Source organism: Pygoscelis adeliae, unplaced genomic scaffold (genome assembly GCF_000699105.1).
Source record: "Pygoscelis adeliae isolate BGI_AS28 unplaced genomic scaffold, ASM69910v1 Scaffold38, whole genome shotgun sequence".
Lineage (NCBI taxonomy): Eukaryota > Metazoa > Chordata > Aves > Sphenisciformes > Spheniscidae > Pygoscelis > Pygoscelis adeliae.
Genome location: NW_008825614.1, coordinates 3100415 through 3126058, shown reverse-complemented (window position 1 = coordinate 3126058; position 25644 = coordinate 3100415). Strand labels below are relative to the sequence as shown.

The window sequence follows — 25644 nt, the reverse complement described above, 5'->3', positions numbered from 1 at the left end:
GAAAATGATGCAGAGCTTATTCTTGAAAACTGAACTGAAATGGTTTCCATAACTGCTAACAATGAAGTATTGTGAAGATGAGTTTATGTGCTCAGGTAACCTGATATATTTGACTGTAACAAGCTAGATTGTTAGATGGATGCAAACAAAAGCATGCTATCTTGGATGCTATGTTTGCCTGGGGTTTCATCCCTTACCGTGAGAGCAGAAGGGCGTGATAAATAGAGGGTAAGTCCATGAGCCTTTACTTACTGGACAAAAATGATGGCCTTAAACTTGATTGTTGCTCTTCTGTTAAGTATCTGTGCCAAAGAGTAAGTCCCTGGTGGCTTCTAAAAATACTGTTCTTGGTATTTCAAGCCTATCTAATGACCAACAGTAACTTGCTGAAGTCTTTCTGGGTTTAATTCGCCCCCACGCAGCATCCAGCATTCTGTGCTGAAAGCCAAATCACTGGAAGAAGAACTAGAAGAAACAAAAAACAACCTGAACCTCTCAGAAGAGGAGAGACAGCAGATACTCTGCCAGAATAAACAGCTAGTAGGTGCTCTTATTTCTTAGCTTACATTGTATAGTATCTTGTACCTTGCTGCAACAATGGCATGACCGCTCAGACTGTAAAAAACAGCAGTATGACCTTCTCTGTACCAGTAGGTACTGAGGCTTTTTGAGGATGCTTGAAATGTGATTTATTAGTATTATGAAAACACTGTGAAGTTTTTGCGTGGAAGTTTCTTTTAAAGTATTGTAAGTTACAATGAAGAAAACAATTAAAGGGCCAGCCTTGCATATGATTATGCTTAAAGACAAGAAATTATGCTTAAAGACAACAGCTCTCGTGCTGCCATCATTGAGCCCTGTCTGTTTTGAAGCTGGTGATGTTCTGCCAGAAATTCACATGATTTTTTTTTTTTGGTAGAACCAGCAGGGACAGGAGACTCGGTTCAGAGGTCCACACAAAAGAGTCACTTTCCAAAACACCCCTAGGTTACTTTCAATGTCCATATGGGCTGGCAGATACGACAAGGGCCTATCGGAATCCTTTCCATTCTGGACTGACAGCTGGATAGACAGCACACCTTGGCTTGTCTCAAAGAGCACAAGCTGCCTATGTGAGAGCATCTGAATTGCACCCCTGGTGTCTGAGTAGCAAAGCCTGTGTGACTGTAAGAGGTGTAAAGCAGCCTGGTAACAAGGCTGATGTGGCTGCAGCTTTCGCAGGTGTTGCCAGACACCAGAGCGTAGGCTCTCCGGAGAACATATGTTTGCATTGCTGCCATGCGTGTTGTTCACACTACAGTGGCATCTCTGCGTCTTCCTCTGTAGGAGTAGCTGTAAATTGGTGTTCCATAGCTCTGTGCACTGCTGGTGGTGGGTATTTAGAAATCAAAAAAAGTCTTCCATGCTGAGCAAGAACGCAAGATTTTTTGATGCTATCCTGCTGCAGTGTGTGTATATCTTTGTTTTGCTTTAATTTGAGATTACATGCATAATTCACCTTGTGAGAAGGAGGTGGGGTGGGAGAGAGAAATATTATTAGAAGTTTTGTACTTGTGCTTGTAAGTCCCTTAGTTACTGTTCCCTGTGCAGTGGAGGCACCGAGTGGGCTACTACTAGCTTTCTTCATGTCTGATATGAAAAAAGTGTAGTGTGGCACATAGGCTTTCCAGACTTGTCTTAAGTCAAGCATAAGCACAACCAGACTCACTCTGGCCTTGAATACCTCCTTCCTATCATCTAGTGGTCTGAGTTTTACTCTGATTTGAAATGTCTGTGTCAAACCCTTCAGCGAGGGTTCATGGGCTGGACCAGCCTCAGCACTCCCCTTTTTTTGCTGTGCTCTCCGAAGCAAAGGAGTGCAACACCACAGCTTCATATTGGGCTCTGGATGTGTTTGTGGTCTGTTGCTTTTTGGCTTAGTTGGGCTTTGAATGTTGAACTTGACATGCTAAAAGCAACTATTTTGTTTTTCTCTTTTTTTTTTTTTTTAAATAAACCTGATCAGGAAAAAGAAAATCAGGCTCTCATCATGAAAATTACTTCTCTCCAGGAAGAGGTAAAATAAATCATGACTTTGCAAGTACGTATTCTTGTACAGCTAAAAGCTCACCATTAAGAAATGAAATGTTTGTCAGACTTTGAAGCCTGACATGCTAATTAGATTATCAAAATATCTTACACTTTACAAGGATGACTTATCATAAAGCTTTATATCTGGAAGTTGCACTGTGCTTCAGACTTTCCTTTTGCTGGATAGGTAAGGATACGAGGTTGGGGAGGTATGGGGAACAGGGACAATCAGCTTTTTTTTTTCCCTCTTTGTCAAAGCTTTATAGACAAATTCCAAATATTTCTAGTTAACACAGCTATAAATATACTAACTCTATATTGAAACAATCTCCACCTAACACTTTTTCATTTCATATTCACTTCTGTTTCCCTCCTTTAAGATCTAAAGGAGGAATCCTGTATAGAGCTGTAACTCCAAAAAAATGATGGCTGGGGGCTCCACTCACAGATGGGTCCATTGACACTGGCCAAGGACCTACAGAAGGCTTGGAGGGAATATAATGCTAATGAAGCTATATCTCTAGGCTCTCTTTTTTTCTTTTCTCTTTTTTTTTTTTTTTTTTTTTGTTCAGAGGAGAGCTATTCATTTTTATTTTCTTTTATTTATTTCATTAAAGTAAATATTTTATAAACTAGTTTTTATCAGGTGATAAAATGTTTTAATACTTGCTTAGAGCCTGTGTTTTAGACTATTTAGGATGAAATAGAGAAACAGGTTAAATCATACATAGCAATGAAAAGAAGCACCTTGTGGATTCAGGAATCTATAATAACAACATGGTAGCCACTGTTCTTTGCATATTTACCATGCTCGAGATCAGTCTTTCAGACAAGCTCGTAAGTCCAAATAGCTATTAAACAGCATCTTTCCAAAAATAATTCTCATGCTTGCAGGCCTGAAAGCTTTTCTTTAGCTTTCTAGGTCTGGTAGTGCTTATAAATCCCATTTTGAGGTTTTCTCTTTTAACAGTGCTCTGGAGAAATGGGGGGAAAAGTAGCAGAAACAGTTTCAGTGGGGCAAGCACATACAATGTATGTGCATAAATGCTGGTAGTGCTTTAGAGTAGGCAGTAGCTTGGGGGTGGAGATGTCATTTTGTCTAGTTTCTTCAAGGAGAAGCTGTCAATCCATTCAGCTGTGCCTAAATACTCTGTATCTTGTTCAGAATATTAGGAATAGCATGGACACCGATGGACTTCAAAAGAAGATTTTGGAGCTGTCTAAAAATGCTGCAGATCTTCAAGTAAGCATTTCAACTCTAGGAGGAAGAAAAAGACAGCCTATAGTTTACTCAGGTCTAGTCAGGGTAGACAGCCCTGAACCTGTCTGTATTAAAAACTGCAGTGCAATCATAACTTGGACAGTGCAACAGCTTTGACTAAGAAAGTTGCTGTCTGGAGGCTAAAAACTGGGCTACTATAAACAATCCATTGTTTTGTTTTTTCCTCTAAGTTAAACTTTTAGGAAACCTTTTCCTCACTATTTGAGAAAACATATTAGAAAGTCATGCTTTGGCTGATGTTGCTGAAACTATTAGCCTGGACAGACAAGAGGAAACAAGGGTGACTGAAAGCTGAGAACGCTTTCACTTTTAACTGGGTGCAAGATTTGAACTTTGAAACACACCATGCAAGGTATTCAAAGAAGAATTTGATTTTTCTAAGCAAGGAATGTTGATACCTTTTTTCCCTTCCAAATAGGAGATAGGAGCGGACTTGTATTATAGTGCATACTGATGACTGGAATTATTTTTGATCTTTTCATTCTTTAGATCCAAGCACATATCTATGAGAGCACTATGGTGAATAAAGAGGCAAGCTTGATCCAGGTTAGCCCGCTTCTACTTCGTTACTGTCTTGACTGAAAATACTGACTATGGGATGGTTTGTAAAAAGGCAAGGCAATAGTCTTCACTGTGGCACTTTTATTTCTACTGTTCTCGCACTACAGAACCTGATCCTATAAATGGCTTCAAAGTAGGCGAGATCTGCTTTAGGACCTGGTTATGAGTCAGCATAATTAAATGTTTCAGGATTTTGCTTTTATTTAAAAAAAGAAAAAAATCACAACCTATTAAAACAAACTTGCAAACTTCAGAAAAATGTACAGAAACTTCTAAAGGCTACTTCCTTCAACAGTTGGTAAAAGAATTTACGTGCAGAAGATCCTTCCCTTCATGTCTTTTACTTAAATTACTTAATTTTTGTGTCAAACTAGAAATGCTGATTCAGAGCCCAATGGAAAAGCAAATTTGTCCTTTCTCATTACTGAGGTGTAACTATCTAGTATTTGCTGAGGAGTGAACATTTCTGATGTTGTTTTTAAACATGTATTTTGTATTATAAAACAAAGAAATAAGACTACATAAGGGTGTTGGCATTCTCTGGATTCATGAATTATGCGAATAGTTTTCTAGGCTAATGAAGCTTCTATTTAGTAGAATGTGTTCTAAATCAGCTGATGAAATATTTGACTATTAGGCTGTCTGCAAAAATGAGTGCAGCTGAAGTCAAATAGTGACAAGACAGAACCTAACTTCAATGTGATCCAGATGATAATTTTGTAGCTGAGTGGTTTTTAATAGGTGGTTTGTTTTTTTTTCCAGAAGCAGCTTAAGGGCACAAATGAACTAACTTTTTTAAAAATAGCTTTCACTTTCTCCTCCTTGAATGATTCAAAGCTTTTGTGGCCTCTGTAGTATCCTTTTATTTTAAAAAGGCTTTTTTAGTCTATTGACTAAATGGGTATTTTGAAAGCAGACTGCTAGATTGCATGTTCTTGTAGATAAAGGTGACTGGTTTGTATAATCTTGAAGAAACTGGTGTGGAAAACTGACTTTGCTTGCTGGTATTAGGATCTGTGGGATAAGGGTTTACCTGTAAGCTAACAAACCCCTCTCATAGCTCTTTATCCAAAGGTAGATTGGATAGGACTGATGGTCACTGAAAATTATTATGGCAACCTTTCTTTTCCAGGCCTGCAGAAGGCATGTGAAGATAGAAAACACTTTATTTTTTTTCCTTTAAACCTTCAGCACCATACATCAGTTGTCTCTGCCAAGGCTGGAAACCTGGTTCTATAACCTCGCTTTTCCTGCTTAGCTTTCTGTGTATTTCGTCTCTCTCGAAAACCTTAACTATTTTTAAAGAGGAAGAGTAGGAAGAAGTCATAAAAGGGGTGAGAGGACCAGAGCTCCTACTTGAAGTTCCTGTCTTCTCTAAGAAATGCTCTGCTTCTCTGTGGAGTGTATTCTACTGTAATGGCATAACATGACTGAAGCCCATTGCTAGTTTGTGATGCTAAGAAAGCTACTACTTTTACTAACTCCCCAGTCTTACCATGAGGGTTGATACATTCTCTATCAGCCCTTCCATTAGACGGTGTTTAATCTGCAGAGAGCTACACTCCATGCCTTTAATGATTAAAACTAATGACAGTAAACTCAGAATATTGCAACTTGTTTTAAGGGTCAGTTGGGATTAAAACTTGTGCCAGGCATAATATAGTCCAGGTTTTCAGCTAAAACTAGAGTGCTTCTGTCTAGTTTAATCTGCTACTGCTGGTACAGAAGCCAGGTAAGTAATAAATTAAAACACAAACACAGCAGCTGGAAAGAGTTTTTCTGCCTCCTTAATTTCAGGAGTTACATAGAAAAGGTCTTCTGAGTGCTTTCTGCTAGCCAATATGCAATGTAATTGGTTGTATTCTTTTAAATTTGCAACTATTTTCATGTTACGTAATTAGGTTGCTGCTCAAACCTGAATCGTACAGCTTGCTGCTGTGATGTAGGATTTAGTATAGTGTTATTTTGGTTACAAAAGCATCATAGCTGTAAGTATTACAAATGCACTTCAACATGCTAGTTGTTGGGTTGTGTACTTTAAAGGTTCTTTTCTCCACAATCTCTGCAGAAGGAGCAGGACATCAAAGAACTGAAGTTAACCATTGTGGAGTGTTCCTCAGTAATAGAGGTATGGGACCAAGCTGAGTTTTTGACTATGTGAGGGGAAAGCATACATATCCTATGCTTATTCTGCATGACAAACTAACACTCTAACCAGGTCTGATGTATGTTTTAGACTTTGCGGGCAGAAAAAAATAAGCTACTGGAGAACATACAACACATGCAGCAAGAGCTGATCTCGTGAGTATTGTGAACAAGTCCCAGGAAATGCAGTTCATCAAAAGTCAAAAAGGGCTGATACTTTTTTTCTGCTTCTTTTAGAAATGGGTTGAGTTTCCCATTGTTGTGTAAATTAAACAGTAATCTTCCTGAAGAGACGAATTCACTGCACTGTGAACTGGAACTTGCTCAGTCTTCTGAGGTATGAATCAAGTCTTTATTGAATCTCATCCCAGTTGTCTTGCATCAGTAAAGGGAGAACAAAGCTCATTCCCTGTAGATCATTAGATAACCCTGGAATTCAAAGCCGTTAATCCTAGCACGCAAGCATAAATGTGAAGGTTGCAACATTGTTCCAAGTACATTGGAGAAAGTCCAAAACAAAACACTCAGATCTAAAAAATGAGACCTACAAAGTAAATCTGGAAGAGCTAGGGTCATGCATTTAGCTGGCAGAAGAACAAACTGATGGGAGAAGATATGAGTTTTCAAATATATAAAGGCTATTATGCTGAAGAAAGTCTGTTTCTTCTTGTACTGCCTACACCAGACACAAACAATGATTTTTCAATTGCAGGAGGGGAGACTTCTTTTTCCTTGAAGTCTAAGGTAGTGAAAAAGAAAATTAAGCATTAGAGTAAGCATTTTGACAAGGTTGTAGAATCTTCATCTAATTTATTCTTTAAAACTCTGATAAGCATCTGTCTGTAGGTACCGTTCCCTTGCCCCTCAGCAGGTACAATGGAGACTGATCTGTCCAGCTCTTTTTTTTTTGAGATCTTTGGATAGTGACTCAGAGGAGGACAGGCGAAGCACCCTTCTGATGAATCTGGCACAGGCTGACAAAATCTTAGCGCTGCAGTTGAGCCTGTTGTTTTGTAGTGTCCCCCGTATCCTCTGCAGAACACCTGGCAGGTGGTTTGGTGACTTCTGGGAACTGCACTTTTGATCAGACATGCGTCACATAACACTGGAAGTTTGGCCTGTACTGTTCTCATAGCTTTACAGCACTCCAATGGAGAACTACTGGAAAAAACAATTTACATGTACGTTATGGTTTTGGTTCAGATTATCTGAGCTATTCTGTGCCCATTTCCCTAAAGACATTCCATGGAGTCCCATCCTTCCTTACAGTGCTGTCATCCCTCTAGATGCAAGTTCTGCAGCAGAGCTGATGGAAAAACCACTGCAATAACATATATTTGTTTTGTAAGACCTCACTGTGCTGCTACTTGCTTTTGTAAGTGGTGCACTTGCAACAGGAAAAAAAAAATCTACTAATGGACTAAAACTACAGGCCCAGAAATGAGAGCTATACTTGGCTAGGCAGCTCTTTTTCAAAAGTAATGTATTGTCCCATATTGCAGCTCCCCACAGCTACAATGAGTCACTGTGTTTACCTCTCAAATGCTGTAATGAGACACGATTCTACCAAATCACCTGTAAAGTAAATAAGGGCTCTGCTTATTCATCACTTGGTAAAGCCCCTTCTGAATAAAGATAACTAATTATTGACTTCCTCTTGCCTACTTGTGACATGAAAATTTACATTGGATCACTCAGCAGCTTGGCTGGTTTGCTTTTTTAAATCCCTATGACATGATGGTTTTGAAAAGCTTTTACAAGCTTCAAGTTTCGGTAGCTCTGACCTTCTGGTAAATTCAATGCAGGGATACTTCAGAAAAGTCTAAATGTCACTGATGCTGGCTTGTAATAAGGAGATGTCAAAATAAGCTAGATGGCTCTTCCATCTTTTCAAAGATTACCAAGACTGAATGGACATTCCTGGATGAAACACTGGACCGTGAAGTGCTGTTTTTACTTCAGGGACCTGAATATGTGGGAGAAAAGTTTAATGCTATCATGCAAAACCTGGTCAGTGGCAGAGCTTATATGAACAAGGATGGGGTCTTCTATCAGGCTTTTAATTAGGATTTCTCCAAGCATTGATAATCAGATCATGTTTACTCCTATTAAAAAAATAAGAATAGCTTCTTTGGGGGAGGGGGGGGGCGGGCATACTTTAGCAATATCACTTGGCACCTACTCTAACACTAACTTATAACCTGGGTAATTCTGGGCAGCATTGTGTCAGACTAGTATTAGAAATGCCGGGGTCTGGAGAGGGTGTTAATGTTTGGTTTTGGAGGGGTTTTTGTTTGTTGTTTTGTGGGGGTGTTTTGTTTTGTTTTTCAGCAAGAGGAAGCCTCTGAAGCAGAGGAACTTGTCATGGCTTCTTTACAGTGGGTAAAAGATCCTGATGTGAACATGCAACAGGGTTGGGAAAGAAAACTTGGGGTAAGTAACTGTTTCTCTGAAGCTATTTTATGAAATAGTGCAGCTGTGCAAAAACTTAAGGTGGGTATCTTACTCCTGCATGCTATGTGTATTAATTACTTGAGATCATAGCAGTCCATTTGGGGGTCAGAGATGGCTGTATGGAGAGAAATATCTTTTGTAGCCTTTTTTTTTTGAGGAGGAGGAGGAAGGGGATGACTGTTTTTCACTTAAATGCTATGCTTTTCCTGAGTTGTCTTGTGCAAGAGCTCACTTCGTTAAAACTATGCTTGAAGGAAAGGGTAGATGAAGCAAGGTGATTTGAAGAGGAAAATGAGGTCAGGTGGCCATGTTATATTGTATGAGCTATGAAGGTTTTCTGCCCACTGCATGTTTCTGGGTGCCTCGAGCACCCGTTTTCCCCTGTGCTCCGAATCTGACTATGGTAGTGGATGGTTTCACCATCAAGAGGAGGAGGGAGGTGGCTTTATATAACCAGACTTCCAAATCAAAACCTTTTATAGGTTTTGCTTTCTTTTGAAAGGCAGAGTGTTCTGTTTTTGCTGGACATACTCGACAGGAAAAGTTTCTACAAAAACATCTTTTACAACTTAACCTTGCATAATGTATTTTTACCATGCCTCATACCTCTTGTGAGGCTTGAAAGTAAAGACTTTTGCTCAAGGTAACTGGCAAGAATAACTTCCCCATGTGGTAGTTGCAGTCTGTGGACACAGCTCAACTCTCTTGCTCTTGTTCCCTCTTCCCCTCCCATTTAACAGCACGGTTTCTAAATTTTCATTGTACTGAATGTAGCTTTTTCTCTAACCTGGTCCTTGTTACTAATCTGTTATTAGGAACACTGCTACAGAAAACTCCACCAAACTGTATATTAATGCTGTCTTTCAGCTCCTTAATAGATGCAAAAACCTCAATTCATCCTACTTGGGTAATAGCAGGTGGCACCACAGTACCTGCTGCTTTAAGCTGTTAGCTTTTAAGCAGAAAGCTACCTTTCTTTTCCTCTAGTGCTGCAAAATGTTGTAGCTGGCCCTCTTCATCTTTCCTGGGCAGGCAGGAGCAATCATTGGAGCCATCTAGTCCTGCAGCCAGCTTTTCTTTTTTTTCTTTTTTCTTTTTTTCCTTTTATGTAAACCCTGAAAGCTTCCCCTCGGAGAAGGTATAAGTGTCTCAGTCTGTTCACCCTGGTGTGACTTTGGGTAGACTCTAGGAAATTGCTGGCTTGTGCAGTGCTGTAACTTTTTGATCTTGACTAAAAACTTCTCCCTTCAAAGCTGTCACAGCTGAAGAACGCTTGTTAACTTACCATTCATGTTAGGATTGTATTCCTGTTAAACACGTGAAGCTAAAAACTTTTGGTGTGGGTGTTGGAGTTGATCGTGGCAAATGAATCCTATTCTGGCTTGTAGAGAGCAATGCATTTGGAAACTAAGCTAACCGAGGATCAAGGAAGAACAGGATTCTTTAAACATAAAAAGTCCCACCCTTCTGGGACCCGTGGGGATGGGAAGTGACTTCATGTCAAATGTATTATTGTCTTCACCTAGCTAGAACAAGCCAGATATGTGGGAAATATGGTATATGGAGCTGAACAACAGTAGATTCAAAAAAAAAAGATTCAAAGTAGCTTCTTCCAGCCTTAGAGAAAGCTTTTGTAGAAAAATGAATTACATCTTGGACTGTGCACTATCACTTAAAGCCTAAACACTTCCCCACCATTTCCTATGAAATATATTATGGACATGTTTTGCTGGGGTTTAGTATTTAAATATGTTTTAAAGTATATTACACAAAGTAAACTTTAAGTGTGCCTGTATTTTTTTGTGTATATACATATATTTAAACATATATAGATGGTGACAGTAAAAACTTTCACCCTTCTCCTGCTGGAAGATAAGATTGTGGCGCATGTGTCCTGATAAGCCTATACCACTTACATGTCAAAACTGTGTTATTTCTAAAAGCAAGTGCTGCCTGCCTTGGCTGAGAAACTGATCTTCAGGATGTGGGCATTTGCACATAGTCACATCTCACATCATCCTAGTAAACCTATCTAGCAAAACTGCTCAGGCTCTCTTTTTAATAGCATGATACTTGATGTGCTACGCTTTTTTTGTTTGAAGCTCATGAACAACATTAGACTCTAACTTGCAAGCAGGTAACATGGTCTATATTTGTAGGATTGATGTTTTCCCCTTTGAACTAATGTAAAATCCCAGAAATATGAACCTCATTCTTACCTGACCTCTGTTTGGCTCTCATTAAACATTCTTTAAAAGCTGACTCTATTTTGTATGTTCAGCTGAACAAGGTCAGAGAAAGAGGACTGGATTCTTCTTTCTCAGTACTTTATACTGCAAGTCGCTGTTCGGAGAAATACAGAGGATGCAATGTTACTTAACACTTCATTTTTACCATCTTCCCCTTTTGCTTCCTACAAATCCGAGGTAAAACTGAAAGCCTTTGCCACAGGGGTCATCCCTTGAAGAGATTTAATCTGCTAGCCATGTATGACAAACTGAAACATGGATTTATTGGGTTTTGGGTTTTTTATTTTATTTTGCTGTAATACAAACTCAAATTGGTGCCAATGGGCTTAGTTGTACTTTGAGGAAAGGGCCACAGAAGTCTAAATTATCAAGTTTAGGACTTCCTGCAAGGTGGTCTAATAAAACTTCCCCTTATAAAATATGAGTTTTTTGTTGCTGTATCTGGGCATCTTGTGATGGAGGTTTTCTGGGGTAAGTTGTAAAGACTCCCTCGTGCACCATATAATCTTCTGCCACACTTGCCATAAATACTTGCTAACAGTATAGTTGTTTTACAAGGGATAAAGAGGAAGAGGACTATCGGTGTACCCTGGATCTGCACAGAAAGAAAGGCTAAGAGTGGCTTTTGCTTAGAAGTAACCTTCTGAAGTGGGAGCCATTTGTCAAGTTGAACTAGCATATAGAAGGCTTACGTTTTCTTGTGCACACTGTTATGTGTCGCTCCATCTTTAAAAAAAAAAAAAAGTCTTAAAGTACTAACCCTTGAAAGGAGTCTAGCCTGTCCGTCCCCACGTCCCGTCAGTTTCAGGAGTAAGAAGCACAGGTTTGAAGTTTAGATAGCTTTGTTAACCTATTAGACTGCATGAAACATTGTTTTGTACAAAACACACTCCTGTTTCTCCTTTATAAACTCTTCCTTGTTAAACTACATTTTTTCCTCATTTTTTTTCTCTTTTTCTCTCTCCGCCCCCCCTTCCCCAACCAGATGCTGTGTGAGTAGATTACAAAATATTGTCAATCATCCACCTTCTTTATTGCTGATAGTGTTGGATGTAGGTGATGATACTAAATGGTGGAGCAGGGAAATCAATTCAAATTGTAAATTGGGGCTTTGGTTTACTTTCTGGCTCTGTTCCTCATCTAACCACATGGCAACTCAGTTTCAAAATTCTACAGGTTCTCAAGCAAGAACTAGGAGAAAAAAGACACCTTTGGATTCAGAAACTTCATCTCTTGGAAAAATACAAAGAATCCCTAGATAAGGAATTTATTCGAATGGCAGGCAACCTGAGGAGAACCAAGACAGAGCAACTTCACCTAAGGAGAGAGCTCTCTGCTAGGTACCCCTTCAAAGCATGTGTGTCATCTTTGTTTATTTGGGGTTTTTTGTTGGTTGCTTAGCTGTTTGGTGGGATGTTTTGTTTTTGGTTTGGGTTGGGGTTTTTGTCCCGTGGAGCAAAGTTTACTGAATTCTGAAGACTTTTTTTCACAGAGGAAATGATCTGCTGTTTTGGAGAGTGGATCTGGTTTTAACATAACGTTTATACTATGTGGGAGTTAAGGTTTGTGTATGAAGTAAAATACGATCTTGGAGATGTCTTTGAAAACACCAGGGAGACCACAGACTGAGCAGTTAAAACAAGAGGGCACTGCCTATCTAGCAGGTGCAACCATTAAATAAACTGCTGGTTTTGTGTGAAGCAGAAGACCTGTAAAATATATGCCTGCAAGTATTATTGCTTTGGGAGACAATTGCTAGCCCCAGATGATATAATGTCTCAGTTTCTCAAGGGTAAAGCTTCAATGAGTTATCTCATTAAATATGAAAATGTAACTTTAAATTTTAGTTTATTGGCATATGGTTCCTTGCTATGAGTTTTGATGTTACAAATACGGCAGCAAAAGGCAGCAGGTGTAAACCTCTGCCTGCCCGCCCTCCCTCCTCTCTTCAGATGTTCAGGAAAGTAGCTAGTCAAGTTTTTTTTGCCAGAACAACTAATCTGAATTTGTTGTCTTTATGGAATCCAGGCTTACTCACAGTGTCAGCCTTCTGCTATCCTATGCTAAATGTAGATTTTTGCACGCATGCCTTTACCTGGGTTTGGGGTGTAAGCAGCTTCCCAGGGCTTTGCATCCCTGAGACCTAATGCGGAGCAGTCATACTGCACTTTTGCCTGACTTATCTTCCACTTAACTTTGTTAATGTAGACCTCCCACATGCTCTCCCTTCACTCTGAAGAGAGCTGATAAAAATACTGATGGCTTGTTTTCTTAAAGCTGCCTCTCTGTAACAAAATTGTTTGTGGTGGTAGCAACAAGAAAAAAAAAATGAAGGTGAGTTAGAGAAGAAACAGGCAAAGTGTTTCTGCAGTGGAGAAGAAGGGGTTCCTTGAAAGCCATCCTCTTTAGCACTGGTTCTGATGGCATCTGCTTGCTGTCAAGTGAAATACCCTCTGAAACACTGGGAAACTAATCCAATGAAGCTGTGTATCTGCAGTAATAGCTCCAGGATACCTTTTCTAGAATGATTGACTCTATATCCAATTACTATTTCTCCCAAACCATGAGACATTGCATTCTTTTGATCAAATTGCAAAAGTTTGCCCACTAAGCTCTTGCTCTTTGAGAGTTCTCTGGATATTCCACAAGCTTCCACTATGGTACCCAGCTGGCTGAGGCTGGCACAGCCATTGCACTGTTCAGCTGGGGAGAAACCAGGGAAAACCTCCATCCCCTTTTTAATTCTGGAGCTGCTATAGAAAAGCCTTGTCTTGCCTACTGGGTTGAATTGTGCTTAGCAAGAACAAAGTCCCTGGTGCTGGGTCCAGGGGAGCTGCAATATGTAACAGCTGAATGTAGTTCTTGATGCATGTCTCAACAACTAGCATGTGTCATCTCCTGGGCATGCCTGCTCTAAAATGTCAGTAACAGATTATGGTTTCTGCTCTCTCACCCCATAGGCAACGTGAGATAGAAACTGTCAAACAGTTACAAGAAGAAATCGCTGGCCAGGCTGAAACCCTTGGTTTAGAGCTGCAAAAAGCTACAAAGCAGCTTGAGGATGCCAGCAAACAGGTAAGGGACAGTCTAGTTCCTTCTATGCAGGAAACAAGCAAGCAGATGCAAAATGCTACATACAATGCATCGTAGCTCTTGGGAAAGGAAATCGCATGTTCAGAATGGAGTGCCTCATTGCAAAAGTGGAACCAGCAGAGGAAGTAAAATTTGAGGGGGTGGTGACAACAGTTTGCTGATGAAAGAGGCAGCATTGCATATTTGTGGTGGCTTAAAAAAAAAAGAAAAGAGAAAAAAAAAAACCACCAAAAATAGCTTCCATACACAGTCCACCCCAACGTAAAAATGCAGAAGTTCAGAGGGAGCTTTATCGCTTCCTGAGAAAGAACAGATGCAGTTTGGTTTCATTTACATGAACTGTAGAGGCTCCTTGTGTTAGCCAGGCTGCTTTATGTTTTTTTTTCCATTCCCTTTTTTTCTTAAATATTGTTTTGTGCTTAGGCGGAGGATCAAGTTGAAGCCTTTCACTCTACTTGTGAGGAAGCCGCATCCTTGAAATGCAAGTTAGAGGAAGCCATTTCTGAGCAGCAAAAACTCAGGGATGTGAATGCAGCTTTAACAAGCACTTGCCAGTTGCTTCAAGAAAAGGTGGAAGACCAGAAAAGTGAGTAACTGCTGGCAGTGTGCCAGCATTCGCTCTTGCACGGGCAAATCCTTTATGGTTTAGTTATGGCAAGGGGGGAGTAGGACTGATCTGCAGGTCATCCGGTAAAATGCTCTGTGGAGGTTTGGGGTTTTGGGGTTTTTGTTGTTTTTTCTTTCTTTCTATTTTTCCTTCTCCTTTAAGAGATCCGCAACCATGGCATCTGGGCTGAGAATCAGGTGGGATCCCAATGAGTGAGTGTTGGGCTGGACCAAAGCTGCAGAACCTCCTAACAAAATCTCCAGTCCTAGGAGGAAGGGTTAATAGGGTTAGCCGCTCCGTGGGTGACACTGGCACTGAAGGTGCTGTTCCCACACCTGAATAGCCCACTTTATTCCTAACAAAGTCATTCCTCTTTCTTAAGCTTCCTGCACCAAATAGACTGGATTTTTATGTTCTGCATTCTGCTTGCTGCTTGCATTTGCTTTGTGTTTTTGAATAACTGCATGGTATTAGGCTGTTCTCTTTAGTAGAAAGCAGTCATGTCATTGCATCGTACACATGCAACTTCTGCTACAGAACCATGGAAACTTCATACTACCTCTTGCTCACTTGCTAACGCCAACACCTCCAAAGCTTGGGCAATTAAAGAATGCAGTGGCTTGATTCCAGCACACGTGGCTTTTTCTTTCCAAATTCTGGAGTGCGTATCACTTATAGGAAAAAAAATTTGACTGAAGCCCACTGAATGTTTGGCCTCAGGCATGCATTTTCCAGGGCAATGTGACTGATGCTCAACATATATGTGCATTGTAAACAACTTTATGTGAAACTACAATTTGTCTTGTAGGAAAAATTACATGGGACCCTTTGTCTTAGCTCTAAGGCACAACTGTTATGCACTGATGTGGCAGAAACAGCTTCAAGACTGCGTGCTGACTTCTGACCAGTATTTTGGCATTGTTCACATGTGTGCGCGCTCATGTTGCTTTCATGCTTACTGCTTCCTTCAAACTGTGGCGTTGGCTTTTTAGCAAGAGGCATAACAATGGAAATAGTGTGTCATTTTCCAGCTCTGAAGAGACAAAGCTCTTCTGCAAAGTGAGCTAGAGTAAATGAAAAGAGAGAGAACCCCAGACGTGGAAGAGACTGGTGCCACTGTGACTCAAAAAAGAAGAAGAAAAAAAAAAAAAACAAACCCAAAGGGACCCCCCCCCCAAAAAAAATCATCACCCTGAAAATGGCTGAGACTTTGGCTTTAAATGACTCCAGGTAGTTTGCAGAAATCTTTCTGTAGATAAATAGAAATAAACTGGTAGATGTGTAGAGAAGTTGCAAAGTGTTATGAAGAACAGGGCTGACAAACAAGGATGGGAGTGGGGGAGGACAATGCTTTATATTGGTTCCTGCAGAAAGCCAGACAGGTCTAGCGCCCCTTCTGACTGAAGGGCTGGGCTGTGGTATCTTCCCCATGCACCTACCTACTCCATCCCCTACTTCATCCCACCTGCGTGGTAAGAGATGAGAAGTTAGGGAACCTGTTGGCCAGGGAAGCTACTACTCAACCTAAGTCAGCCTGGCATAGCTCCTTCTATGTTTCAGATGTCTAATCGTGCCTTGCCACTAATAGCTACAGCCCTCATCCAGTGAAAAAGCTGAACAAGCTCCTGAGAGCTGCCTTCAATTTTTGCTTGGGCACTGAAGTGACAGTGCTAATGAAATCTCCTTTCACCACCAACCCCCACCCGTTATTAGCTGTGGTATAAAAGCTATGATAGACTTATATCAAGGTAGAAGTCATCAGAGGCAAGCCGTGGCATTACCAAGAAAGAATGTTTCTAAGTATAACATAAAGCCCATCGACTTTAAAACTTCTGTACAGGATATCAGATTGGAAGGACAAAAGCTTCTCTTCCAGTAAGTCGTAATGGAGTCATCCATTTCCACAGGAAACTGTGGCACCTTAATGCTGACGATGTGGGGAAGCATTGCCCCCCCTTCATAGCATGGGGAAAGGTAACCACAGGGAAGAAAAAGTGCCCAGTGTTTTCTGTAGGGTGGAACTCTCAAAACAAAATGCACTTTTAAAGTTTTCTTTCCTATGAAAAACTGTTGTAGGTATAACTAGACTAAAGGAAAGTACAATGGGTTTGTGATCATAGAATCATTAAGGTTGGAAAACCTTAATGATCATCGAGTCCAACCGTCAACGCAACACCACCATGCCCACTAAACCATGTCCCTAAGCGCCTCATCTACACGTCTTTTAAATACTTCCAGGGATGGGGACTCAACCACTTCCCTGGGCAGCCTGGTCCAATGTTTAACCACTCTTCCAGTAAAGACATTTTTCTTCACATCCAATCTAAACCTCCCCTGGCGCAACTTGAGGCCATTTCCTCTCGTCCTATCACTAGTTACTTGGGAGAAGAGACCGACACCCACCTCGCTACAACCTCCTTTCAGGTAGTTGTAGAGCATGATAAGGTCTCCCCTCAGCCTCCTCTTCTCCAGGCTAAACAGTCCCAGTTCCCTCAGCCCCTCCTCATAAGACTTGTGCTCCAGACCCTTCACCAGTTTCATTGCCCTTCTCTGGACACGCTCTAACACCTCAACGTCCTTCTTGTAGTGAGGGGCCCAAAACTGAACACAGTAGTCGGAGGCGTGGCCTCACCAGTGCCGAGTACAGGGGCACGATTGCTTCCCTACTCCTGCTGGCCACACTATTTCTGATACAGTGCCCTTCAGGACTGTCTCCCTGCGATAGGCAGGTTTAAAGACACTATAACATCTGACTACTTCTTATCAAATTATAAGGAACCCTGTAAGACTTGTAAATGTGTCTTCATAGCAACTGCTAATGCACTGAGATGGGAACTGCTTCAAAGGCGACTCTGTGAATTGCTGTGTCAGGTATGACGCTTGTTTGGTAGGAGAAGAAAAGGTAGGCTTGCACAGGAGGTGCTCTGGTGGAAGGACATCTACAGCTCAGACGAACTGCAAGTAATTTGGCAGTATCTGGTTTCTTTCTTTCTTTCTAACATGTACATAACTGTGGAGGCAGTAAACTGTATGTACTGATCTGCACGTTATTATTTTCCTTCTTCAGCCTTTGGGAAAAAATGGGCCAGAACTTAAAGGTGTGGTGTTGGTCCTGACTGTAAACCATTGTCGGTGATCATATCAAATGGGGCTGAGGGAAGCTTTCCCTGATGCACTGGTGTGATCAGCCCTCTCTTCTGCAGACAGTCTTGAAAACAAATGTTTAAAATCTTGTTATAAAATATTTTTCGGTATCCAGACATTAGAATAGGCAGTGAAACAGTTATTACCTTTGTGCCCCCCTGTGGAAATATGTTGGAAATTATATAACTCTGGAGTGCTTTGCTTTGAATAAAAATACTTTCTTCAAGTTTGGAAGGGGGTGGAGGGGGCGATATTGTGGGAAGGCTTTTTTCCCAACTGGCTCTAGTAAGGAACGCTATAGCTCAGGGTCTGAACGGTCTGGTTTTAACATAGAATAACAAGAAACAGAAGATCCTAAAATGTATCCTAGGCAGTAACAGGGGCATCAGAGGAGCAGAATCAAAACTGTGGACCAGCTGCATGAGAATAAAACTTGTGTTTGTGCATAAAGGTCTGCAGAATTAAAGGTTGAAAGTAGCAAGGGGAAACAACTGCATAGTTTTCCTGATAGCTGAAAATAGTTCAATTAAAAAGATAACATTCTATTTTGTTCATAATCAGTAGTAGCGTTCCTTCTCTTTTTTACCTTTTTTTTTTTTCTTCTACGTCTGCCTGCCTTAAACTATTTCTCTATTGCAACAGTGCTGTGCAGAGTTAGAATCTGACTACAGTCTGCTGCCCACAACAGCTGAGACGGTAAAAGGGAAGGTGAGTGTGCTTGCTATGACCATTGCTGAGCCTGTTAAAATGTGACACTAGTTTTGTTTGTTCTTATTTTTTTCATGACCTAAAGGAAATAAACAACTTTCCTTGTGATAAACTTTGGCAAGTTAAACATTCAATAAAAATAATTTGAGATACATATTTACATATCTATGCATGCACATGTATAGGTATACAAAAGTATATTCAAAACCTTATTGCAAAACCAGTTTCTTATTGCTTCTGAACAGTCACTGTGACAAAATACAGGTGTTTGATAAATTGCATTTTGAGAAGGATCAGAGGCTGAAGATGGGGCTACATCTTCCAATTTATTTTTCATCACTTTAGAAACATTAGGTCAAAAGTAGCTGTGTACGTGTTGCTTCAGAAGTTTCCTCTAGCCATCTTCAGATTTGACCCCTCTTCAGCTGTAACCAGCAAGCAACTGGTGTGAATGCAGGGGATGGTGGGGGCAGTGCTTTGTCTCCATGCAGCCGAGCTGGAGCTGCCCTCCTGCTCCTGCTGAGGGAAATCTGACCTGTTTAGCAGGTGCTGGACAGTAGGTGAATGTTCCCCTTCTCAGTCTGTCCAGTTGGCTTGGCTTGGTTGAAAGGGGATTTTTTTTTTTAATTTATTTGTTTGTTTTGTTTTTCACGTGGTTTGGTTGGTTGTTTTGGTGTTTTTCTTTGGTTCTCCTGTCCTGCTTATCTTGCCCAGTTTTGTAGTATCTAGTTCCAGACCTAGCTTGAACCAACATGTCTGTTGCAAATGTAAAGTTGAATTACTCTACCTCTTCCTGTATCTGTTCCGCCCATTAAGGATGTGAGCTTTTCTAGACAAAAAAGCAACAGATGATGTATTTGTATAACTGTTAGTATTACATTATGCAGATGCAACTGCGTGTGTGTGTGGGGGGGAGTTGGTGGCATTAATGTATTCAGCGTGATTGAACAACAGCAGCACTTTCTATTTTTCAATTAGTATCTCCGTTGCTCTAAACGACTGTGGAGTGAAGGATCCACCTTGTGTACTGAACTTCCTAGGACACTGCCTTCAGATATTTCATACTGGCGTAGTACACCTCTGCTAGGTAAGACCTGGTGGTGGCTGTTTTTCTGTGTCTCTCCTGAAATATAGGAAGAATTAATAGAACAGTATCAATGGCGCTAAACGTGCTGGTAAAGTGTGGAAAATCTATTGTTGGCTTTAGCATGTAATCCATGAGGCTGAACCATGTTTATAATGCTTGCAATGAAAGGCCAGAAAAAGTAGCTGTCTGTCAGCCTAGCAGGAGTCCCCAAAAGCTTAAGGAACCATTGGTATAAATCATACATCCAAGTATATTCCTGGCAAGATACTTGCCAGTCTGGATCAAGAGGGCTTGAGTTACGTTCTTCTCAGTCGCTCTGACTGGCACACACTGAGATAGCAAGCGATGTCCTGCTGCTTTGCTACTGAGCTGAGGTCAGTCCTGGTTTAAAAACATGAACGGGTGACATAGCTACTGAGGATCAAATAATTGTATTTGTTGATTTCTCCTGCATTAATAAGGTGTTCATACTTTTCTGCAACTCTCAAGCCTTACGAGTATTAAAAGCAACTACGGACAGATATGCATTGGAGGGCCACAGAACTGCAGAGCGCATTTGGGCTTTTATAAACAAAGCATTTCTTCCAGCAGTAAGCTGGTACAACACAGAGTCTCTTCTCACACAAACTATAAAATGCTCAAATGTAATTCTACGCCATACTGGGGGAAACGGAAGAAGATCTTGCTTGACTGCACATGTTCCTTATAAGAGCGCTCTGCTGCTCTGAAAGGGCTGTTTCAGTGGGTCAACTCGGAGTGTTCCTGCAACTTGCTGTAATATCACAGTCCAGCCACAAATAAGGCAGGTATTCTCAGCTTGCACTGATCAAGTATTGATACAACAAAGACGACCTATTTCCCAGCACTCTCTGCCACACAAAACAATTCACTACAAACAAAGCTGTCCTACGTGGAAGTTTCTATAACCTGACGGATGGAAAATCCCCATCCCCAGGTGCTGCACACTCTCCATCTACAAAATATGTTAAGGCCGCAGACCTAACCCTTTCATACACGATGGAAGCTGCCTTATTATACATCCGTATTTGATTGGTCTGCTTCTTGATTATTTTAGAGTTAGTAAAAAATTGACATGTGACTAAATCCAACTTTGCCAATGACCACCACTCTTCACACTTGTCTCTCTTAACAGATGCTCTGACCTTGGAAACCTCATGCCCAAATAACTTTCCTGTGCACGGCTGGGATTGGCCCTGTAGACAGAGCTCTGGCAGCTGCATGTTTGAAAGCTGTGATCTGGGACGCGTGTCTGCTTCAGATGTGACGTCAGTGGGGTGCAAGTAAGATGGCAGAATAACCTCTCTGTGGTGAAGGGCAGAAGAGTCCATGGGACCTAGCAGGTTCCAAGGGAAAGCTGTATCCCCAGCACGTGCCGAGTTCAACAGCAGGGCATCTCTTACAGGAAACACTGGACACTCGGTGGTCAGCTAATGGTGTTATGGGGTAACACTTCTATTCACAAACATAATATTAAAACTTTTTACTGAAACTGTTGGTATGACCACCAGCCAAATACAGTGACGGTGTTTCCCTTTCATGCTGGAGAACTGAGGCATGATGTAGGCATTCTTGTGTCTATTTTCAGTATTTAACTCACAACTGACACTCCCATTTAGCAGCCAAAATCCTATTGGCTTTGAGGAGTCACATTTCTCTTGCAGAGTTTAGAGCAGGAGTTCTGAGGTCTTTGCTTATCAAGCTGCCTCCTTAGTTCTTTAAAATAGAGATTGAACTGCTTAAGATTATGAAAGCTAGCTAACCGTTGTCAGTGAATATTTTAAAAGATAAGGATGTTCCTGAAGATGCAGAGGCAGGCAGTCTGCAGCAAAAGACTCAGCAGCTCTTGAAGCTTTTGCCACTGGTTTTCTGCAGAGCTGTGCAGTGTGGAGGAGGTTGGGAGAAGGACTGGTGGTGGTTGTTGCTGTTTGGGGGAGGAGGGATTGATGGTAGTGATGAATTTGTCTGTCTTTCTCCGAGAGACCAGCTGTCTGACTATACAGATAGTGGTGACTTCAGTTGTTATGTGCTTAAGGAAAATGGGCAATATATCTCACTGTTGTTTGGGCAATATGCAAATAAAATGTGTATTGCCAGGTGGAAAATATGCTCTGCTGGTAACTATACTGATGCAGACCTTCCTGTTTCCATTACAATGATGGACTCTTCACTTACGGAGGTGAGTGCTGTCTCTGATGCCCGAGATCTGGTTTTGAATGGGTTCAAGCGTTTAGTGCCTTGCTCGGATCCAGATTGAGCAGCCATAAATCAGCACTGCTCCAAGGTGAATGAAGCTGGCATCAGTCAGCAGGGTGCTGTGACATCTTGTTCTGTGTGGGGTAGTCCCTTCTATTTGGGCACGTTTCTGGAATACTGTAGTTGTAGACCTAAATGTCTTGATGTTCAAATGGGTCTGGGTCATGCTTTTAGCTGTATTTTAAACACGGTTTCAAGGCTTGAAACAGTGCTGTTTCTGCAGGAATACTCAATTCTGCCAGGGAAGTCTGAGTGACTTCGTTCTTTTTATCCACCTGCAAGAAGCCACAGGATGTTTCAGTTGTGAATGCTGTCTTTCTCTGCGCTTTCTCCCACGGCTACCACGTAACAGCTGAAAAATTACTTCTTTGCTGTATGAAAACTTTCCTTCAGCTGATGTGCTCAGATATGCTTTCACTGCTGTATTGAATCCTGCATCTACAGTTTGAGCTGTCAGTCGGCTTTCTCGTGGCAACAGCAAGATGAGCTGCAGCTCAGCACACCTAGTTGTGCTCTGTGCTCAGTGCCACAATACTCGCTATTGAAATCTAGACCTCAGCCCTGCCACCCGGGGTTTCCAGTTAGCTTTACAAACTCCAGTATTGGCGTTGGTAGTGGTGATGATGGAAGAATATTGGTCAGTGGTTTCTGTGAACCTGGAAATAACCTTTGCAAGACTAATGAGCAGGCAACCTCAGACCTACGCTAGCTGGTGTGTGGTACCTTCAAGTGCAGCAGTGGTCCGGTTGTAGTGGCAGATCAAAGCAGAAAGTGCTGTGAGGGTAAAAAGTAAGAGTGATGGAGATCGCCTGTGGTTTCGGCACACTGCTGGGTTCGGGTAGAGCAGGTGTGGAACTCCTAGCTTGGGCTGCTACTACTTAAGCTACCTTAAAGAGGATAATCTCCAGGGCTCTTGCTTTACCCAGTCCTTCTGGAAAGTCACAGCCTTGCAAAGTTGTGCTTCATTGCTTTCAAACTTTCTGTAATTCTAGCTGGGCTCAAAAATGTCATTTTCCATTTTTGCCTTTTTTTATATAAACTTCCATGTGAATATTCTAGAGGGGGGAAATTAAAATATTAAAGCTTGCCCCTGTGAAAAGGCAAACAGGCTGTGTCCAGTGTCTAGTCTAAAAACTATGATGTGTAGCAATATCTGAATATCCTTGTTTAATAGGAAAAGTCTCCCTAGTGGTGTGGTTTTTTAATACACTGTGGTTGCAGATGTGTTTGAGCAAATCGAGCCCTTCAGCATGTAAGTAACTCAAATTATTTTGTCAAAGCGTTGTCACCATTGGAGTTTAGGGGCTATTTAATAATGGAGCTCTTGTGAGAGCCAGATGAAGCTTAGGCTTTTTATACTTGTTTTGTATATTTTTATACAAATATATTTTTATATTTTATGAATATGAAAGTTGTATCACAGTCTAAAAACCAGGTGATAGGCCTTCCAAATGTTAATGCTTGTTTGGGAGGAGTTATGCACGACTGTGGCCAAAATTTGTCTGCTGTGATAGATTGGATTACTACTTGGATTATCCTTGGATTATTATGCTAATCGAAGGGGTGGAAGGGGAAAAAGTAATTTGGATCATACTGCAGGATCTTCTTTGACACAATCCTTTTATTAGGAAGAAGAACCATTCTCTAATGCCCTGTGGAAACACATTTTTATTAGGAAATCTAGAATGTGGAGTTTTGTTGTTGTTGCTTTCTCTTTAAGTGTACCCTGTGCAATCCATGGCAGCTCACAATCCTAAGAGCCAGCATGGGGTTTTAAAAACTGAATTGAGGATTTTCCTTCATTGCAAACAGAAACCGCTGACCGTGTGATTACCTGGGGAGGGAGAGGGCATGCAGAATAATGTATTGCTTTAGTCAGTTCCAGGTGATGCAAGGTTTTTTGGTTTGTTTGTTTGGGGGGGGGTGGTGGTGTTTTAAAAGTGCTTTAGATTTCTTTTGTTTTCATTCCAACACGCTATTTATTCTCACCTTTCCCTTCTCCAATACTCCTGTAGACCTAATGGCTTGAACAAGGCAAATACAATGCTGTACTTCCTTAAGCTTAATAGAGAATTCAAATAAGAATAAAAATAGCCTGGATTTGCATTAGAGGAAACATCCAGCTGCCTGGGGCAAGGCTCTGTGAGTGCAGTCAAGCTCTGATGGGTGGAGGAGTGGAGAGGAGAGAGAAGGCACTTGCTGATGCTGGGAGCAGCCGGCTGCTCTCGGAAGTGACCAGGGGCCTTGGTCACCTCCTTTTCAACTTTACTGAGTTTCCTGGGTCCTCTGAGGATGTTTGAGGGGGAAGGGAAGATACCAGAACATAGATGATCACTCGCTGATATGGCTTTTCTGTTGTGTCCCCCTGACTTCAGTAATGTTCTTGGACACTTGATACGTAAGGAGCTACCCAAAGGTGGCTAGTCTTACACCTTCTCTGCTTAGAGATAGGTTGGGGGGGGGTGTGTGTGTGTGTGTTCAGCACTCCTCTTCAGCAGTGGGCGGAGTTCATCACAAGTCATTACTGACTTAACCCTTTAAACCTGTTTCACCCTGTATTTTCACTCATAAAGAGAGACCAGTCTATCAATTGAATAAGCAAGCTGGAGTTATCCTGGGTGAAATGAGGAAGAGGGATATTTCCCATTTGGTATCTCCCTTGTCATATTAAGACTTAAGAGGATGTTGGTTTTTCTCTGTGGTAAGACTCGGGTCCAGAACCGTTTTGTAGCGACTAAAGGAACATGAGCAAAACTACGTAGCAGCCTTTAACTGCTGAATTCCTCTCTGCTGTTTGCATATGAAGGAGGAGGTCTGAAGCCTTCTGAACTGGCTAGGTGTAATTGTTAATTACAATATTGAAAACTAGTGTCATTCAAAGACACATGCTAAAATGTACAATGCAACATGCAAGTTTTCTGTGTTCCGAATCATTTGCTCGGTCGAGCTGTTAATAGTAACGCTTTACTTACCTAAACAAGTCTGTCATGTATAGCTGAGTGAAGCTCTGTGCACCTCACTTGTGGGGTTTGAGGTCGAGACCTTGAAAATGGATATATCTTGATGCACAACATTAAGATGGAACAGTGGTGTGGTAACACGTAGGTCGGTCATTTGAAAATGTGCGTTAGAAGCAAAACATGAAGTTGGGTACCAAAATACATCCCTAAGTATGATATTCCTGAGATGAGATTTCTGCAGAAACATAATTATCACTCCTGATGATGATAAGATGCTGAGTTACGTGCTGTATGTATGGGTGGCTTTAGACTAGCAGATGAATCTGCGTGCACTTACCATCTAGTTCTTCACTGCTGAAATAACTCGGGCACAGCTGAGGGAATTATTAAAACTTTGACATACAAGTTTTCTACTCGCATGGCAACCCTTTCCCTGATACTAACCCTTCTCTCTTCCCATTCAGATTGAGTGTGCAGAGCCAACACTACCAGCCAGTCTGATCCCATCCAGGTCAGGGTTTGTGCAAGCTTTTAAAAGCCTTTATCAAGATTGTGTAATATGGATGAGTATCTGAAAGAATTTTATTTTGGCAGTGATCAATTAACTTCACCCCAAGAAGTTCTCGCATCCTCTTTGGAAAGCACTGCACCAGTAACGGGTAAGCCCTTAATTTGGGGCACAGATGTGTGAACTTTTTGCGCTGAAAGTCTTGAAAATAGATATGCTCAAGTCTGCGCATTTACTGAACAGTAAGAGCTCTGTCTCGTGTTGCCTGAACTTATAGGCCGCCTTGTTATGGAGGACAAATCACCCAAGTGCTCATGTGAAAAAGAGGAAGATGTGCCAACTTCCGTAGCAACGGATAAAAACAATGATAAGGATCCGTCTGGTCCTGTATCAGGTACAGTAACTGCTGCAGCGCACTGGCACTCGTGCAGTGAGGAAACGGCTTGCTTCCAGCACATCTTTGAAGTGAGGAAGCTGAGTAAGAAAAATAACTTAATGGCAA

General features: G+C 41.3%; 1 protein-coding gene across 1 annotated transcript in view; it reads left to right on the top strand.

Moving 5' to 3' along the window:
- Nucleotides 1-2847: 2847 nt before the first annotated feature.
- LRMP (lymphoid-restricted membrane protein) overlaps nt 2848-25644 on the top strand; it is a 32339-nt gene continuing 9542 nt past the window's right edge. The window contains exons 1-9 of the mRNA XM_009333007.1: nt 2848-2907; nt 3236-3313; nt 3842-3898; nt 5982-6041; nt 8390-8491; nt 11938-12101; nt 13722-13836; nt 14278-14440; nt 25420-25536. Of these exons, the coding sequence (XP_009331282.1) occupies nt 2848-2907; nt 3236-3313; nt 3842-3898; nt 5982-6041; nt 8390-8491; nt 11938-12101; nt 13722-13836; nt 14278-14440; nt 25420-25536 (916 nt within the window). The remainder of the gene's footprint in view (nt 2908-3235; nt 3314-3841; nt 3899-5981; nt 6042-8389; nt 8492-11937; nt 12102-13721; nt 13837-14277; nt 14441-25419; nt 25537-25644) is intronic.